General features: G+C 41.8%; 1 protein-coding gene across 1 annotated transcript in view; it reads left to right on the top strand.

Moving 5' to 3' along the window:
• The first annotated feature begins 1,829 nt into the window (after positions 1-1,829).
• The window catches only part of PLXDC2 (plexin domain containing 2), a 438,689-nt gene continuing 420,904 nt past the window's right edge, over positions 1,830-19,614 (top strand). Inside the window, exon 1 of the mRNA XM_079773569.1 lies at positions 1,830-2,802. Coding sequence (XP_079629695.1) covers positions 2,691-2,802 — 112 coding nt within the window. The 5' untranslated portion in view covers positions 1,830-2,690. The remainder of the gene's footprint in view (positions 2,803-19,614) is intronic.

The raw sequence follows: 19,614 nt of genomic DNA, 5'->3' as shown, positions 1-19,614 counted from the left end.
TTCTGAAAGAAAAAGAAAATTGAGTATTGACTTGGAGAAAACATGATTTCCCTCTCACCAGCTAAGTGACCATGAGAGAGCCATTCATTTGGCATCAAATTAGCAGAGTAGTTTGTTTATTGGGATCCAGTATTGTGACAAAATCAAAGTACTTATGGATGGCATCCATAAACTCCTCAGAGCATGGAACAGAGTGGACAAGAAGAGACTAACTAGACCTTTTGCACTTAGAACACTGAACCAAAACCTCCATTTGATCTAGGACTCTCTCCTCTCCTCTCTTTCTTGCTCTTTTTTAAAAAATTATTTTTTGGGAGGTGACATTGGTAAACATGAACAGATATTTCTTTCTCTCTTAAAAAAAAAAATCCTTAGCCGAGGATATGTTTTTATTGATTTTTTTTTTTCTAAAACGAATAAGGGGGAGAGAGACAGAAACATCGATGTGAGAGAGAAATATGGATTGCTTGTCTCAGGTCCAGCCCCTGACTGGGATCCAACTGGCAACCTAGGTATGTGTCCTCAGTAGAATTTAACCCAAACCTTTTGGTGTATGGGAGGGATGTTCCAACCAACTGAGCCACCCCTCCAGAGTCAGTCTCTCTCTCTCTCTCTCTCTCTCTCTCTCTCTCTCTCTCTCTCTCTCTCTCATGAAGTCGTGTATTTTGAGCCAGGCACTGATCTCTATTCTTTAAGTCTGCAGTATTAACTCATTTAATCCAATACAACACCTATAAGGGAGTCATTACAATTCTCTCCATTTGATGGCTCGCGAACTGAAGTACCAAGAGATTAGAGAAACTGCTGTCACATAACTGTTCAGTGGGGTAGGTGGCATTCCAGCCCAGTCTGGCTATAGAGTCTGTACTTTTAACCAGTATGCTTTGCTTTCTTTCTTTGCATTTATCCCGTTAACATGACATTAACTGCAAAATAAGATGTAAACTAATGAAAGGGGTGCGAAGGGTTAATGCTAAAGCACATCCGCGAGCTGGGAAACACACACACACACACACACACACACACACACACAGCCCCCCAAACAAAAACAAACTAGCTAGCAAAGCCGGCCACAGCCCCCGCAGGACATTCAATGGGTCTCCTGTTTCTTTAAACTCTCGCTTTCGCTCCGGCGGACACTTTACAAAGCAGCTGTGGCGGCTGGACCACGCCGCCCCGCGCCTCCTCCCTGCACCCGCCTTGGGGGTCTGGGGTTCCAAGGGGCTTCGCGGGGTCACTAAGCACACCCGCTCTGGTTTGCTTTCCTCACACACCATCCGCTGCCAGACCAGCCCTCCCGGGACAGGAGAACTCCAATTAACCCTTCTGCGTCCAGAAAGAACCTCTTCACGGCCACGATCCCCCGCAGCCTGCCCCCCCCCCCCCACGCAATTTCCCCCCCTCCCCGCCCCCCAGTCTGGCGCGAAGGCGACCCGAGAGCCAGGCGGTGCGGGGGCCACTGGCCGGAGGGCAAGCCAGGTGCGGGGATGGCGCCCAGGCTGCACGGAGGTGCCGCCCGCCCCTCCCCTCCCGGCTCGGCCTTCTCGCTGCCTCTCCCCGCGCTCGGGGCCGCCGGCTGCGGGGGGCGAGCCGCGCGGGAGTTACCCCCTGACTCCCCCTTGCCTTGCTCCCCGGGTTTAACCTCTCGGCGACTCCTCCACCAGCGCCGGGGGAAGTGCAGCCATTGGACAGGTCGGTGTAGCTGCCGGTTTCGGGGAGGAAGGTGGGAGAGGCTGGAGGAGCGAGGGGGAGGGAAGTGGGAGGAGGGTGCGGCGGCCGCTCTGGCAAATTGCGAGCTGCCTTCCCTCCCCAAAGCTGGGAGCCGGGGCGCCGGGGAGCGCGGCCACGGCGGAGCCTCCTCCGCCGCCAAACTCCGGGGTTCGGCTGGGCTTGGGGCCACCTCCTCCTTAGCCGGGAGGAGCCCTCTCTCCATAGGTTCCAGCCAGATTATTTTCCTACCCATTTCTTTGTTCTTCTTCCCTTTTTTTAAAACACAGTTTTGTTTTGTTTTTTCCTCCCTGACTTCGGATCTGAGAGTGCTGCAGCCTGAGCCTCCCCCGGGCTCGGCTCTTCGCGGCTGCCCATCCCTCGGGCGGCGAGCAAGGACGCGCGCCGGGCGTCGGGCAGAGAAAAGAAGAAAAACTTGTCGGAGGGGTTTCGCCAGTCCACCCGAACCCCCTTTCCGCGAACCCGAACCTCCCGCGGCGGCCAGCCCAAGCCTGGGGGAAAGTTCCTTCGGATCCGACTGCTCTCCGGCATCTGGAGGCGGCACCCGCGTCGGCGGCGGAGCTGGGTCTGTGGTGAACCCCGCGGAGCGCCTCGCGGGGGCTCGGAAGGCAGCCGGGTGGCGCCGCCGGTGCGGAGGCCGAGCTTGCGAGGCCCGGCGGCGGGTGGTCTCTCCTCCCCGCCGCGGTGGTTTTGCGTCCGGGGTGCGGGCTGCGAGCGTGGTGGCAAGTTGCGAAGAGAAACCCGAGGTCCTCCGGAGAGGAGGACCGCGCTCCCCCCGGTACGCCCTCCCTCTCCCCGGCTCCCGCGTGTGAAATCCCAGCGGAATTGACAAAGGCCGCCCTGCGCCTGGGAGAACCGTCCGCGGCGCGAAGCCCCGACCTCCCCAACCCCGCGGTGAGCCCGGGGCGCCGGGGCGGACTGGCGCGAAGGAAGAGCCGGAGGGAGGTCGCGGCGGCGGCGGCATGGCGCGGTTCCCGAGGGCCGAGCTGGCTGCTGCAGGAGTTGTGTTACTTTGCCACTTCTTAATGGACCGGCTTCAGTTCGCCGAAGGGGAGCCTGGAGGCCAAATCGGTGGTAAGAGACGCTTTTCGAAAGCTTGTTGGTTTTGGGTGCAGCGGGAGACCTCTCGGACACCTCCCTGCTCAGCCCACCCCCACCTCCTCGGCGCTCTTAGGAAAGTTACTGCCGTTGCTTTGGGGGGTAAACTTGGGCTTCCCAGCTGGGGAGAAGAGGGCTGGCGAGCGAAGGATGGAGGTGACCGCGGCTTTCCTGAGGGGGTCGGGCTGGCTTCACCTGAGCGCCGGGGGGTGGCCCTGACTCCCCCAAGGCGCCCCGAGAGGACGCTGGTGGGAGAGCAAACCTCCTTCCGGGGAGACCTCGCCCAGGAGCTGGCATCCCCGGGCTGCCTCGTCTCCCCCGGCGCCTCCTCCTGCCCCGCTGCCCGGAGGAACTGATGGGGGCGGTGGGTGGGGGACTTGATGGCAGCCGGGACTGCCAGGCTCCAGGCAGCGGGAGGAAATGCCCAGTGGCTGCCCCTTTCTCCCCCAGGCCACCCCCGGTTCAGCTGCCTCTCGCCGTCCGGGGCGCGGCGGGCGCTAGAAGTGGGGCCGGGCCGGGCAGGTGTGGCGGGGCGCCGGGGAGCGTGGGAGGGGGCCCGTGTAGGGCGGGCACGCCTCCGGTGACCAACCCCTGGCCCCGTTGTCCTCCGCCGGCTGGCTTTGCAGACGGGCCCGAACGTGCGGGGCTCCTCCGAGGGCCGCGCCTCTGCCCCCGCGCGCAGCCCCGGCCCCCGCCGCTTCCCGGCGCGGCGCCCCCCGCTGCAGCCGCCGCTCCCACCCGGTGCGCGTCCAGCCGGGAGCCGCGCCCCTGGGCGGGTGCGGAGCCGGGGAGGCCGCCCTCGGTGGGCGCGGAGCCGGAGGTCCGCCCGCCTCCCGGGACCCTGCCCACTGCCCGCCCGCGCCGGTCCCCCCTCTCTGCCCCTCAGAAGGAAAGGGAAGAAACAGGCAGAGACAGACCGTGGCAGAAATTTGTGAACTCGGGGGGGCACTTCAAGAGTAGGTGGAATAAGACAGAAAAAAACAAAACACCTGGAAGGGGAAGAAAAAAAAAAAAAAAGGAGACATTTCAGTTTACCATAATAAGGTTTTGATTTGTTTTAATTCTGGGAGCGGAGGGAGGGGGCTGGGGAGGAGGAGGGTGAGCGCGTCCTCAGAAAGTACAAAAGTGTCCGAAAATGTCAGACAGGAGAGGGGCAGGTGGAAGAAGGCCGGGGAGGGCACCTGGGGACTCCAGGGGAGTGAATCCTGAAGGAGGTACCCGAATGAGATTTTATAAGCGGGAACCGAGGAGACAGACAGCCCCAACCCCGTGTCTGCCCCGGTGCACATTCTTAGAGAAAGTACGGATCCAGGATTGGAGGGGTGTCTGTGCGTGTATAGAGAGGGCGGGGACAACAGGATGATCGCACTTTTAGAACCGAATAAAACGCACATTTCCTGGAAGTTGATTTGTCTTTATCACCTGCAGTTTTTCCCCATACTCGGACAGAGGTCGTTCTTCACTAGGTATTATTTAGATCAGTAGATCATACCTTCTGTTTATTTCTCTGATAACATTGATTAGACAAACACACAACAAAAAAAGACTTACCCCTCCAGGAAGCAATACATTTATTTTAAAAGGTGCCAACAGTAATTTTCATGGACTTTTTCATGGAATAAATAAATGCCTTTAAGCATGTAAGCAATTTCATTCATCTCAAAGGAGGTCAGAGTAGTGTGTGTGCAAAAATGCATCCCAAGTTATTTGAAAACTTACTTGGCACTGAAAGTAAATAACGCATTTACAGTAAAAAAGAAAAGAAAACAAGTGTTTATTTTTTCTGAAAATTTTTCATTAAAAGTATAATACTGAGAAAATAATATATACAATGAATTTACTATTCTAAGTTCTTAAATTGAAGATGAAATTCATTTCACTCTAAAATTGATCAGGTAGTTAAAAGGCTTTGGGAAAGGGAAATATAAAGTACTTAATTTGTTCAACATAAATGTGCAGGTGCGATAAACCAGCACAATATTTTCTGGTGGAAAACTACTCTGAAAACCCATTTATTTATAGGATTGAGTAAAAAAAAAAATAGTTTTAAATTTGTTGACAAATTTATTTGGAGACTTATTATAGATGGAAGTAGCTTCTTTTCTGGATATCAATTTACATATAGTTTTATGAAATAATCCTGGAATAAAATAGTCTACTGAATATATAAAATACAGCAATGAAATGGAAGAAAAAATAGTTTCTATTCCTATTAAAATAGTCTAACTAAACGTTCAACACAGTAAATAACAAAGAGTCCAACAGTCTTGAAATTTGGAATGTAGCAATCAGGATTTTTATTACAGACATTTTGGCATTGGGGTGTAAAATCTGATTTCATAACAGGGATATTTTATTATGCATTACTTGAGTAATGCTGCAGTTGATTTTATTGCCACCAGAGGGCAGAAAAACTGCTATTTTCTTCTATTTCCATTCCCCAAATCTCTGATTAATGATCCTCAATATTTTGTTTTTCCTATGTGTAATATTTTTTGGTATTTCAGCTTTTATGAATGAGTGACAATTTTCTGTAATGAGAGCGTGTTATATTTTTTGTTTTCATTGAAATTAACTAAATATAAATTCATTCAACCTCCTACATGTAAAAAGACCTACACTTTGAATACATCCTTATGGTGTAATAAGTGCAGAGGAAAAAAACAAATACCCTCTTTTGTTTTATTGCTGGAGATTGTTAAAAAATTACTGTAGAATTCCCAAGAATATAGCTTTAAAATACCTCTCATTAAAAGGTCATTATTATATAATTCATTTAATTTAAGGATTGAATATACTTTATGCATATCTGCACAGTCTTTGCTCAGACTAAACTAAGTAGTCTATCTCAACACCAATACTTAGAATAAGTATTGGAATAATTAACGTCAAATCATCTTTATATTATAATACATTCATTTTTGAAAAACAATTTAGTAGCAATGTCCAAGGAGAAAGATGTATTAATATCTTGAAAATTTCTAAAATTTAAGTGAGGAAAAAAGGCCTAAAATGTGTAGTTAGATTTTTATTTGATTATTATTCTCAAATGTAACTTAACGCAACAAGAAAGCTTATTATCTCTATGCAGAGAGAACAAAACTAGTTTAGGACCCAAGGGGATTTTAACTTTTTAAACTTTCTAATATTGTTATGTTCTAGGAACAAGTAGTTCATTTTTAGTAGATTATTTACATTTATGTTCCTGTTTCTCCAGTTGGGTATTTTATTTGTCTGCTCTCATTGGAATTACAAAACTTAGTGTGAACCATTACTGACTTGTGGAGTTTGTTATGGGAGTATCTCCAACTGCAGAAGACATGGATCAGGTAACCAGACAAAAGACAGCCATTACTTGTGATTGCATACAAAATTTTTTAAAATATGAAATGTGAGAGGCTTTGTCCTTTAGAGAATACATGCAAGTTGAAGCCTGAGGTTGTGCAAGTTTGGACTGTGACGTCAGTGTGATCTAAAACATATATGTCAGAGATAAGGTTTTAGTTCATGGATGTCTGCGTAGAGACTTTGAGTTAGTATATTTATAAAGATGAATGAATTGATCAACAACCGTGATCCTGAGACGGAAAGTCTTAGCCATTTCCTTTAAATACAGTCTCTTCACTGTGGCTTTCAAGACTGTGTCATCTCAAACTACTTTTCCACCTCTCTCTCCTCTGTATGTTTTTTTAACACTCTAACGCAGTGGTCGGCAAACTCATTAGTCAACAGACCCAAATATCAACAGTACAACGATTGAAATTTCTTTTGAGAGCCAAATTTTTTAAACCTAACGCCACTTCTTCAAAATAGACTCGCCCAGGCCATGGTATTTTGTGGAAGAGCCACACTCAAGGGGCCAAAGAGCCACATGTGGCTCGCGAGCCGCAGTTTGCCGACCACTGCATCTAACCAAATGTGGCTTCTTGATGTTCTCTGAGCATATATCATGTGTTGCTATCTCTTTGCCATTCCTTCTGCTCTTCCTCCCTAATCCATCTCCATCCATCCAGCTTCTACTTTTCCCTTACAGGCTTCACAAAACGATGTGATGTTTTAGATCCCATAGAGCAGTGGTCAGCAAACTACGGCTCGCGAGCCACATGCGGCTCTTTGGCCCCTTGAGTGTGGCTCTTCCACAAAATTAGGAGTACCCTAATTAAGTTAATAACAATGTACCTACCTATATAGTTTAAGTTTAAAAAATTTGGCTCTCAAAAGAAATTTTAATCATTGTACTGTTAATATTTGGCTCTGTTGACTAATGAGTTTGCTGACCACTGCCATAGAGAACTCTATGCCTCCTTTAAGGCTCTTGTTTAGCTCTGCTTGATATTATAGGAGTATTTTTTCCTTCCTTTTCTGCATCTCTTTCATGCATTCTCATCGACCACATCACATGCTCTGAAAGTCACAGTCTGCATAATTCACTTCTGAATCCCCTGAGGCATCTACCACCTAGACATGCAAAAACAGTTGTTGAACTGAGTGGAATTATAGTTCAAGCTAGATGGACTGTTGACTTGAAGGTCACCTTGGAAGGCATTTTCTTACCTCTATCACTTTTTCATCAGTAAGATGGAAATGAATATATAGATGGGCTTATACAGAATAATAGTTTAAAATGAGAGAATAGGATGCAGAGGTCTGCCCAACTGTTATAATGCATCTAATAGATGATATATACTCATACTAAATTTTCTATTAATATATAGAACTTGGAAAAAGTTTATTTTACCATCCCACTATACTTCTGGTTTCTGACTCAACTTTCTCTCATGTTCTTAATCTAATACCTTAAAGTATGGTCTGTACATGTGTGCATTTGTATATGAAAATGTATATATATATATATATATATATATATATATATATATACATATATACATATATATATATATATATATAGCAGTGATAGTCTAATTTCAGTGGAGATGAACACTATTAAATAATTGTAGCATCCTGTGAAATGACTTTTAAACTGAACTGGGCTTAGGCCTCATGCCATTAACGTACACAGAAGGAGGCTTTAAAAACATAGTTTCATGAAACTTGTTATGGTAGTTGTTATGGGGGCATGGCGGGTGGAGTTTTGCAATGCTTAGCGCAGAGTCTGCTTCCTGAGTGGCAGAGAGAGAGGGAGAGGGAGGGCCAGGGAGAGAGAGACAGAATCTTGTGTTTTACTAACAGAAATAACAGATAATATACAGTTCTTCTGAACGGGTTTGTTTGTATTTGTTTGTGTCTTCTGGACATTATGGATAGTGCCCAGATGTGTTACCTTTTACATCCTGGTTTCTTGAAAGCTCAGAGCATAATTAGTGGCCCACCTCCAACAAGTATTTGAACCTTCTGGGCTACATTTTGTGTCCTAGCTTCCCTGGGTTTTCATTTTATCTTTCTTTCTCTCATTTATCTTTGTCCAGCTTTTCTCACTGAAAATCTTGTCTTGTATTTGTACAAGAGACGGGAAAGAAGTAAGATGCCTTTAGGGTATTCAGGGATGAGAAATAAGTAAATAAAAGGTAATGGCTGTAATACATAAAGTTATATATTACTAAGTTGCTCTTCAGCTTTCCTTTAATCTAACTAATTCCAGTCCTTGCCTTTCTTTCTGAGCACATGTTCTCAAAGCTTTAATTACCTCGTACTGCTCTCTGAGAAGTCTTTTTTCTTCACTAAGGTTCACACAGGATGTTTTTCCTCACCATCCCCAGACAATGATGCTGTTCATCTGAGGAAGTTCGGCAGAATGACAGACTAAATAGTGATGCTTTTGTGAAGACAGTTTCTCTCAATATTTACTGAGTCATATATTTCCTGGCCCAATTAACAGAATGATACCTGAGGAAAGAATAGAATATATTCTATTCTATGCTGTGTTGTAGCAAGACTTTGAACCCATTTCATATTCTTTGGGTTGTTTTTATTTTGCCCTCTTTAGTTTAAAAAGGTGGTGAGCTATGGACTGATGGTCCAGGTTTGGGCATTTCAATAGAATTAGAAGTCTTGTCAGGCACCTGTTTGGAATTAGTCTAGCCTATTAAAGATTGCAGATCTGAACATGGGGTCAGAAACCGTGTGACCTTCCTTGAAATCCAGACTTTTAATCCCTTTCTCCAGAGGCCATCCAAAGGGATCTAAGCACTAGCAGCTCCTTTTCCCCTGAAAATTGAAATCAGCTGGCTTCATTGTTTCTGCTTTGGGCGTTGTAGTAGAGAGTGGCCTCTGGTTTTGTCAAGAGAGGGTCATAAAGGCCAGGATGCAGAATGACTTCCACTTGACTGTTCTGGACCCATTAATAAGTTCCTCCCTCTTCTCCACCTATTATTTTTCACTCGTTAATTGGAAATTTGTCCTAGAATCCATATTGCTTAAAATCTCATCGTGTAGATAAATTAATTAGCTCACTGAGGCTTGGAGAATAGAGAGAGAATATGAAGAATTTGCCCAGTAGATAAACTGCATAAGTATCAAATATTTAAAAGTGAATTTTCTACATATTCCTTGGAGTGTTCAGTGATAGAAGTCTAAATAAGGTGATTTTTTTAAAAACACATGATGTTTGTGCCCCCTGGTATATTTAGATTAGGATAATGTATTCTTCAGTCCAGTTGGGATGTGGAATATTCAACATGTAATGATGGTTTTTGGGTAGTTGCTCTCATCTTCTTCTCACTGAAACCATAATCTGACATCCAATAAAATATTTATTTCCCTAAGGCCTAAAAAGAGAGTAAGGTAGGCAGGGTTTATAATTATAGATGATGAGATTCACAAATAATAATGATTTTTCAAGATGTGAAATAATCTTGAAGGTCCATTTCTGGTAAAGCTCATGCTGAATCTATCTATACTAATAAAAGAGTAATATGCTAATTAGACCGGGAGACCTTCCGGATGTCCTTCCGGACAAAGCCATGGTGGCGGCACCGAGGCAGAGGTGGTTAGGGGCAATCAGGCTGGCAGGGGAGTGGAGTTAGGGGGATCAGGCCAGCAGGGGAGGGCAGTTTGGGGGATCAGGCTGGCAGGGGAGGGCAGTTGGGGGTGATCCGGCTGGCAGGGGAGGGTAGTTGGGGGCAATCGGGCAGGCAGGCAGAGGCAGTTAGGGGTGATCAGGCAGGCAGGCAGAGAGGTTAGGGATGATCAGGCAGGCAGGCAGGCAGAGGGGTTAGGGGCAATCAGGCAGGCAGGCAGGTGAGCGGTTAGGAGCCAGTGGTCCCAGATTGCAAGGGGGATGTCCAACTGCCCGTTTAGGCTCCGATCCACAGGGATCGGAGCCTAAACAGGCAGTCAGACTTCCCTCAAAGGGTCCCCGATTGGAGAAGGTGCAGACTGGGCTGAGGGAACCCCCCCCCCCCCACATGCACGGATTTCGTGCACCAGGCCACTAGTTATATATATTTGCTTAATTATTTCCAAGGTATGAACTTATGCTGTAGCTACCACTGACCCAATGAAACTGATTATTGAACTGGTGTATATTTTTTCATTTGTTTGGTCAAAAGAATCACTTACCTTTTTGCAGGTAGAGCTGGGAGCAAGTCCAATGTTGCATTGGACTTATTTTAGCTGTCCCTCTCCTTTTTCTGCTATTTACTTCAATGCATTGAGAAAGGTCTATACATAAATTGCATTAATGTAATCTGCATTCTAAAATACTTATAAAAAGTGAGTGTGAGATGGTATTTAGTATACTGAATCACATTCTCAGTGACTATGGGATCTTGCATTTAAATCAATCCTGTCCTGAATTTTTGATTAAAAAATAACCTCTTAATTATTTTGCTAGTCCATACTTATGTTTAAAATTAGCTAAAGTATACTACATATGCATAATTTTTTCAAGAATTATATCATTTGATATTATCTATTTTAATTCTATTTAGTATTTGTATAGGTCATAGGAATATACACCTTTGAGTATTTTTTGGTAATTTAGCCATTTAAGTAGACAATCAACTTGTTATTAATCTAGTTACTAGTTGCTAATTTACATGATATTTTGGATCTATTTTTAGGATTTTTTTAATTGCAATTATTTACAGTGTGATAATATTCTAAGAAGCAAAAACTGAACTAAAAGAAATTATCGTTGTGTATTTGAATTTTTTTCTTTGGTTCTTGTTTGGAGTGGGAATAGAAAGGGTCATTTGAGTTTTTTGTCACACAACGAAAGTTCAAAGAATATTTAAACATCTATCTGAAAACTCTGGATACCCTGTAAAAGTAAAGTTGACTTGTAAGGGTAAAAATTGCCATTTTACATTTTAGTTTGATTGAAAGCATTCTTGCTATATTACAGAGATAACTTGATGTGTTATATCGTATGTTTAATATCAGAGGATAGTACATATCTTGCATAATGTACATGTCTCTGTGTTTTGATTCATAATTTGGATTTTAAAATTTTAAATATTCTTAAAATGTTTATTTCTTTTAATCAAATTAAATGAAATTTACGAAAACTTTCTATTTGACATGAAGTATGTATAAAACTATTTCCTGTGTCAGAATATTGTGGTAGCATTTGTTAATATACTAAGACTAGTAAAATACTGATGATTATGTTACAAAACAATTTTGATTGAGGCTGAGTTGTGTAATGTTCACATCACTTGCTGTTTTGTACACATGTATTACATGTGCTTGTGTTGGCCTTACTTTGTCCACAATGGATTTATCCAACCTTCCATCAGTGAGAAATTAGTACTGTTTTGCACACTGGTGCTATGCCTATCCTTGCATATGTTTCTTCCTATGCAGGGGTGACTCAGCTTCTAGTTAGAGGTGGAATTCACAAGTTATTGGGCTTGTGGATGTTCCATAAAAGATAAATCCTGGGATAAATTCTGCTAGATCTTCCAAGATTAAGTACTTCAAAGATAAAGAGGGGTTATTTAAAACCCTGATAATTATCATTTTATGGATATCACAGTTTTACTTACTTTGCTTCATAATGAGTCTTTATATCTGGTGGCAAACACTTCCTCCTTATTCTTGATCTTCAGAAGTGTCCTAGCTATTCTAGAAGTCTCTTTGCTTTTCTGTATCTATTTTAGAATAAACTTTTCAGCTTTTGCTCAAAAAAAAAAAAAAAGAATCTGTTGGACTTTCTATTGAAGTCACATTAAATCTCAGAGTCATTTGGTAAAGATTTCAATTTACTAATGGAAACGATGTAATTTTTTTCTACATCCGAACAAGTGCCACAGTGCCTCTTCACAAATTGTTAATAGTGGCTGTTTGGCAGTGACCTTTTTCAGTTGATACATGTTCCAAGATTGGGGGTTAGTGATGTTTCCCTGTTCATATCATGAAGCTAACCATACATCTAATTGTTTCTTATGAAATACGGGGAGAAATCATTGGTTAATTAAAAGGAACAACTCAACTTCTTAGGAATTACCACAAATGAGGGGTGAGTCCCAGGCAAATACTATGTGGAAACGATGATTTTTTACAGTTTCCCTTGACATTAGCCCTGCAGTTCAGAGCAAGACTTTAAGTTTGCTGCTTTAGGAGAAATAGCCCGGTGAGAATGGCAAAATCCCCCGGATTTAGGATTCTTCCATGAGAGATTTACCTGAAAGAGCATACACTACAGATTGCTACCATTTAAAGATAATAGACTCATGAATTTGTTTAGACTCCAGGCATTTATAAATTAGTGGTTTATAATTCGCTTGATTTGAAAGTCCTAACTTCACACCCATCTCAGCCCAGTTTATCCCTGGCCATTGCTCTAAACTCATGCATGCTGATCTGGGTATTTTTTTAATCGCGAGTAGATGGACAAGCCGGGCAGTCTGTTTTATTTCTTTGTTATTTAGCCTTCATTATCTTTTAAACATCTGTTGTTAATTTCAGATATTTTTAAAAACAAGCACGATTCAAAGTCATTCTGCAGATGATAGTCTGGTCTGGACATTGCAAAACAGCTTCATGTGGGAAGCCAAATTTGTGCAATCCGTTTTGTCAAGCTGTTTTTAGAAGAGAGGTTTGTAAGCCAGGCCCAGCCAATAAGAAGATGCCTTTTCTAAAACCAAGCACTGATGTTTGACTTGAGACAGCTTTTCTCCATCCCCCAAGTCCCCTACCCCAGCTCTGGCAGGCTGCCATCCTTTCTAACCTACTTTACTCAGTAGCTTCCCACCTTGCCTCCAAAATTGTCCTGCTGGAATCCATTCTTCATTCCACTGCCTGAAAGATCTTTTGCAAATGCAAATAGGGCTGCGTTATTCCAACTGCCCCTGGTTTACCTCTCTAGGTTTAAATTCCTCACATCATCCCTCTTACTCTCCCAGGTTTCCCACACACTCTCTCCCTTCTGAAACTGCACAAACCATTCGCTCTTCTTGGCGCACGCTTTCCTCTTTTTTTTTTTTTTTTTGGCTATTTGCCCTTTGGGTCAAAGCTCCAACTTGATTTTTGGCACATCATGTCATTTCTTAGTGTTTCTCTGCCAACTCCAAGTCTGAGATGAGTGCCTCACCAAAGTGCACGCTACACTCCTTGTCGTATCACTTATCATCAATACCGTAATTAGTCATGTGTGTACTTGCAATTAGTCCTAATCTGCCCAAGGTTAGAGGCCATATGTGACTGATCATCATTGTATCACTAGCTCCAAGTATAGGGAAACCCTGTAGAAAATTTGTTGAATGAAGAAGCAGTCTTGTTAGTGTTCGACTCGTATGATGCTGCTATATTTGCTCACATTTGTTTGTACCTTATTTTTACGTATTTCTTAGGGCAAAATTCAAAATCATAATTTCTTTAACAAGACACCTCAGATTTTCACATCAATGACAAAAATATATAAACAAGCAGGTTGACTTCTGAGTAAGGGAATTTGTCATATGCATTTGTGAAGAATTCACTTACAAATGATGGTTTAGAAATAATCAAGTCATTTATTAAGCTACCAAGAATAGAAGAAATGATAATTTAATGATTTATAATGCAACAACTTGAATGGTCTGGTAAAATATTAAAATTGCTTAATTTTTAGGGAGACTTTCATAGTTAATTTACCATTAATTTAATTAATGAATTAAAATTCATTACCACTCTGGAGAGAATTCCATAGTTAAAAAGGATATATGGATAAACAATCAATGAAATAGAAATTAGAGTTGGAACCATAAAATTTGTGTAAACAGCTTTCTCAGTATCTCAAGGCTAAAGATGCAAACTTGGAAATATTCCTTAAGATTACATACTTAAAAGATTTCCAGATACAAATCATTGTACAGCCTTTTAAGCCTGTTCCCCCCCCCCGCCCCCCAATAAGAGTCTAAAAGATCTCAACACTGCACTCAGTGGTGTGAATTGACTCTTTTCAAGGTCTAAAATGTGATCCACTTGTTGGAAGTTCACATCAGTTTTGGTCAGCATCCTTTATGGACTCAACAATTTGTATCGGTTACTCTCCAAGCACATTTTCCTCCCTTTTGTTTTTCTTTATTGTTTTTCTGGAAACATTCTCCAAAGTTCTTCCTATATTCCATACTCATTTTATGGTGTGAACCTCTGATATTTTTCTGCCCAGTATCTCTGACCACCTTCTTCTGATAATGGCAATATTTCATCATTTGGGAATCCCCGCTCTCAGACTCTATGCTGTTCTCCTGGGCCTTCTATCATCGTGCTGTGCTTCCCCAGACAGTTCAACTTGTGTTCCAAAGGCTACTCATAATAACCCTTGGCCTTGGACCTCAGGCCACTTAGTCCTCCCCCAAATGTTGCATATATATTCTAGAAGAGAAAGGGTGTTTATTTTATTTTTTAAGTTTTTCTAGGAGTTGCTGTATTAGAAAGATATAAGTCTAAAGCCATCTATAGGCAGTTTTAGACTTCCTAATAGCATAAACCAGAAAATTCCAGAGTTGACTTGAGATTTATTACTTGCCACTGTAAGAGTCTTTTATACTTTGCCACTATAAATACGTCAAAGTTTTAATTATATTGCTATTTGAACAATTATTTGATTGAGGATTATTCTCCCCACTAAATTGTAAACTCTGTGAGGGTAGGATTCATGTTTGTCTTACTTTCCTCTTTTTTTTTCACTTATCATAATGCTTGGCATATAGAAGACATTCAGTAAATAATTGTTAAATGAACTTTCTGCATAAGTTCATTGGTTGGAGTGTCATGTTAGTGACCACCAACATAATTCAAATTTCAGACATCAGGTGACATTCATCAATAGAGTCAAAAGTAATAGAATCTTCCCTGCTAAATGTGAAATGCTCAGGAACCTCTGGATTTTTAAAGACTAATTTATTTCTTATTTTAACATTTCTTTTCTTTCATTTACTGATGAAATCTTAGGACAGCTAGCTGGCTTGCTTTTACACATTTATTGCTTACCTTTTCAAATAAGTTCACTAAAAACACTTTATAATCAGAGCCCCATCCAAGAAAGTTAACTTGTCACCCAAGTGAATTGTGTTATCTCTTAAGGTAGTTTATTTGCCCTCAGAAGCAAGTATGAATGAGGTCAAAGTATTATATTCTTGCTTCAAAGTAGATGACTCAGCAGAATTTTGTGTCCTGTCCTCAGCTCAGGCAGAGAAAAGAAAACTGTTTCGGGAGCTTTGTCTCATTTTACATAACATGGGTTTACTAATAAATAAAATCTTTGCGTGTTCTTTTAACGCATGTTTTATTGGAATGATGTTCTTCAGATCCAAGTCTTGCCCTAGGCTATGGCTGAGTGAGGGGGAGGATTCTGGAAAAGAGCAATGCTTTGCATTCCACAACCTAGTCATGCAAGTCAAAGCCTGTTGGAGGTGCAGTCTGCAAACCATATGCCTGTTCGCATGACCATAGAAGCATTAAGTCTTAATTTTTCCTAGACCTACAACAGTACCTGTGCACCTGATTACTAAACCAACCTGGAGGGAGGAAGGTCTGTAGGAGGAAAAGCAGATCATGAGGATTGATGAGGAGGGGGTCATCTGGGAATTTAGTAAGAATGTTTTAGATGGAGAAATGGTGGCCAGTTAGGACCAGACTTCTCTAAGACAGGTGATGAATGGGAGAGGAGAGAGTAGTGACATGAATGAAACTACAGTCTTTTAAAAAGCATGCCTGAGAAAGAAATGGGAGAGGAAGTAACCAAAGGGGACCATATGGGAAAGAGAGGGTTTTTCTAGAATTGGAGATCTGAGCCTGCCTGTAGGTATGGGGGAAGCAGCCAGTAGATGCATAGGCAGATTGAGAATATAACTAGGATGTAAATGCATTAAACTATTTTAGAATTGTCTTTGGGAAGATGATCTAAGCTCTCCCAAAATTCAACCTGATTTGAGGAACTCTTTATTATATCACATGTAAGAAAATTGCTGTGACATCTAATAAAAATTTAATTAAGGCTTAGATGAAATCACATTTATGAAATCCCACTTATGAATCATTACATCCATGAAATACCTCAAATAAAATAGTTTATTAGAAAGATAATTTTATCTTAAGAAGTAGCAGCAGGAAAAATGAATGTTTCATTTATTTTATCAGTTAAGTCTAGGTTACCAAATGGATATAACATGATAAGTAATAGCTGCCTTAGAAAAAAAGAGTATTTAAATTATTTGCTATGTTTCAGGCATTTTTTATTTTAAGCCAACATCACACCTTGAAGAAGAAGGAGTAATGGCTTCATTACTTTTTTTTTTTTTTTTTTTTTTAGCAATAGGGAGACCAGGAATTAAAATAACAAATTGAGGAAAATGTGTTGTTTTTCTTCACTGTACTTAATTTTAATGACTGTTTTCAAGATGAGTTTTTATAGTGATTAAAACAGTGTCTAGCATTTAGTAGGTCTCAATAAATATTTGTGAACTATGTGTTTTTTTAAACATTTATTTGTATTCAAGTAATGGAAGTAAGGATCAAATATTTTTTCATAAACTTGTTGGAACTCTCTCCTCACTGATACAGTTTTATAAAAGAGGTATTTATTTTCTCCCAATGTTGCCTTCAAGGTGATTTAGAGTTTTATAAACAGTTTCTTTATAAAATTGTTAAGACTATAAAAGGACTGATTGTTATAATCTGTAACATGCTACCCCAACAAGACATTCCTGACCAGCTTGAAGTTAAAAAAAATAAAATAAAATAAGGTATTAGTCTTATGCAAGTTTGAAATTAAAAATGAGAACAAAAGTTAAAACCAACAAACCCTTCTTATCTGTAGCTTATCTTTCAGGATAGATTACAAATTTGTAATTAGTCATTGAAAGATTGCTCCATGCTCCCAGTTTGTGTGTGCGTGTGTGCGTGTGTGCGTGTGTGTGTGTGCGTGTGTGTGTGTGTGTGTGTGTGTATAGGAGGGAAGGTAATGAATGAGTAGAGAGGAAAAATGACATGGCTGAGGTCAAGTTCTGATAATTTAATGATGCTATGGATGTACCATAAGGCAGTTACTTAGTTTGCGTTTTTGTAAATGATCTGTCCTATTTTAACTTTGTAATGCATTGCAGAGACTAAAACAACAAAGTGCAAAATTAATGAATTTTGTTTTATAAGACATGCAGAAATGCTAATATTGAATATAAATGTGCATCCATGTACAGTGATCCTTCAGCTTGGAACTGAATTTGTTAGGTCATTTGTCATTGTTTGTCTATGTAAATTGCTTTGTCATATGCTTTCCTGTAAATCGGAAATACAGGCCTCTCCTTCTTGTTTTTTATTTAGTTTATTTCTTATGTACTTAAGACACTTAATAGTTAGCCTGACAATGTATTAATAAAAAGCTACTATGATAAAGCCACTTAGCCTTTCAATTACTTGCATTTTGGTGAAACAAAAATTAAAAAAAACTAGTTATAATTTGCTAAATGTATGTAACTTTTTCTTAGCAAAATTTCCAGGCTCTAAATGCTCAGATATCTAGAGTAGACTATGTAATGCTTTATTTATGTATAAAACAATGAACACAACACATTTTTTTTACATTTTACATATTTGTAATATATTATACATATTATCTTAGACTCTGCAGTGTTTTCCAACGTGTAATAATAAATACAGCATTAGAAATTTGTAATCAAGTATATTTACATCCCAGTAAAAAAAGATAAATCAGGTTGTTCGTCTCCTAAACTTAATGGGCGTTTTGAAACAGTTTTAAAAAGTGCAAGCGAAAATGAATTTAAGTCAATTATTTAGCCCTATAGAGCAAAGATTGAAATATTGGACTGATAAAGAACAACTAAATTTGTAGCTTCCATACAACCAGAAAGCCTTCTGTGAAGCCTTCCCATATTTCTTTGCCTTTTTCTGTGTTGCTGCATGTTTTCGGTGTTCCTGGCAACCAGTTGTACATTTTATTGTATAACTAGAGGCCCAGTGCATGAAAATTTGTGCACTCAGGGGGATCCCTCAGACAGGCCTGAACTCTCTCACAGTCTAGGACCCCTCAGGGGTGTCCACCTGCTGGCTTAGGCCCGCTCCCTGGGAGATCGGGCCTAAGCTGGCAGTCAGACATCCTTCTGACAGCCTAGGAGCCCTAGGGGGAGCAGGCCTTAGCAACAGTCAGACATCCTTAGTGCTGCCAAGGAGCGGGGAGAGGCTCCCGCCACTGCCGCTGCGCTTGCAGCCGTCAGCCCGGCTTGTGGCTGAGTGGAGCTCCCCCTGTGGGAGCACACTGACCACCATGGGGCAGCTCCTGCATTGAGCATCTGCCCCCTGGTGGTCAGTGCACATCATAATGACCAGTCATTCCCTGTCATTCTGCCTTTAGGGTCAATTTGCATATTACCCTTTTATTATATAGGATTGCTGCATCAATAAGTCTTGTCTCTTGGGCGATTGCACACACTTGCCAGAAAGGACTTGAGCAACACTCATGTACTGATTTGTCTGTTTTTGACCTGAAGGATAAAGGACTTGGTGCTCTTCCCTTTTCAACAGTGGGATTTGTGGGGTAAGAGTTAACTGCACATCTGATGTTTGATTTGGCTGCTTCTAGTTCCTTCTGATCTGCGTGTGGGCACTCCCATAGCAGGCGATGGGTCCCATTCCACAGGTGCTGGGCCTGGGGCATAGATGGAAGCTGTGAGTGGTGCTAGTTGGAGCAGACCTGAAGTGAACTCAGCCCCATCACTTCTTTTTTTGTTTTTGTTAATCCTCACCTGAAAATATTTTTTCCATTGATTTTCGAGAGAGAGAGAGAGAGAGAAGAGAGAGAGAGACAGAGAGAGAGACAGAGAGAGAGACAGAGAGAGAGACAGAGAGAGACAGACAATGGCTGGGGTTCAAACCTGCAACCTAGGTACATGCCCTTGACCGGGAATCGAGCCCACTACTCTTACGTTAGCCATCTGATGCTCCAAACACTGAGTAACACAGGCCAGGGCGCTACCACTTCTTTGGTTTGTTAGCTAAGAACCTGCTTCACTGTTCTTAGTTACTTTCAATAATGCACTAAAGGGTTATTGGAAGATTTAAATGAATACTGTATACAGACCTCTAGCTTTTTATATACTCCACAACTACAACAAAATATCACCTAATTTAATAAAGTTAGGACTCTTTTGTCAGCAAGTGAGAGAAATCCAACTTGAATGTGGCGGGGGCTGCACAGAGGGGGGCCGAGGGGAAGAAATGGGGCACATCTGTAATAGTGTCAACAATAAAAAACGAAAAGTATACAATCCTATCTGTTTTCCATGGCTTGAAGGCCCCTGTGAGCAGGTCCCTGCCCACCTGTTTGATCTCATCACAAACCAGAAGTAATTATTGTTCGCTTCCCCTCACACAGGATATGCTTCC

The sequence above is a fragment of the Cnephaeus nilssonii genome (assembly GCF_951640355.1).
Source record: "Cnephaeus nilssonii genome assembly, chromosome: 1".
NCBI classification, from domain to species: Eukaryota; Metazoa; Chordata; class Mammalia; order Chiroptera; family Vespertilionidae; genus Cnephaeus; species Cnephaeus nilssonii.
This window is presented reverse-complemented; position numbering and strand designations above follow the sequence as displayed.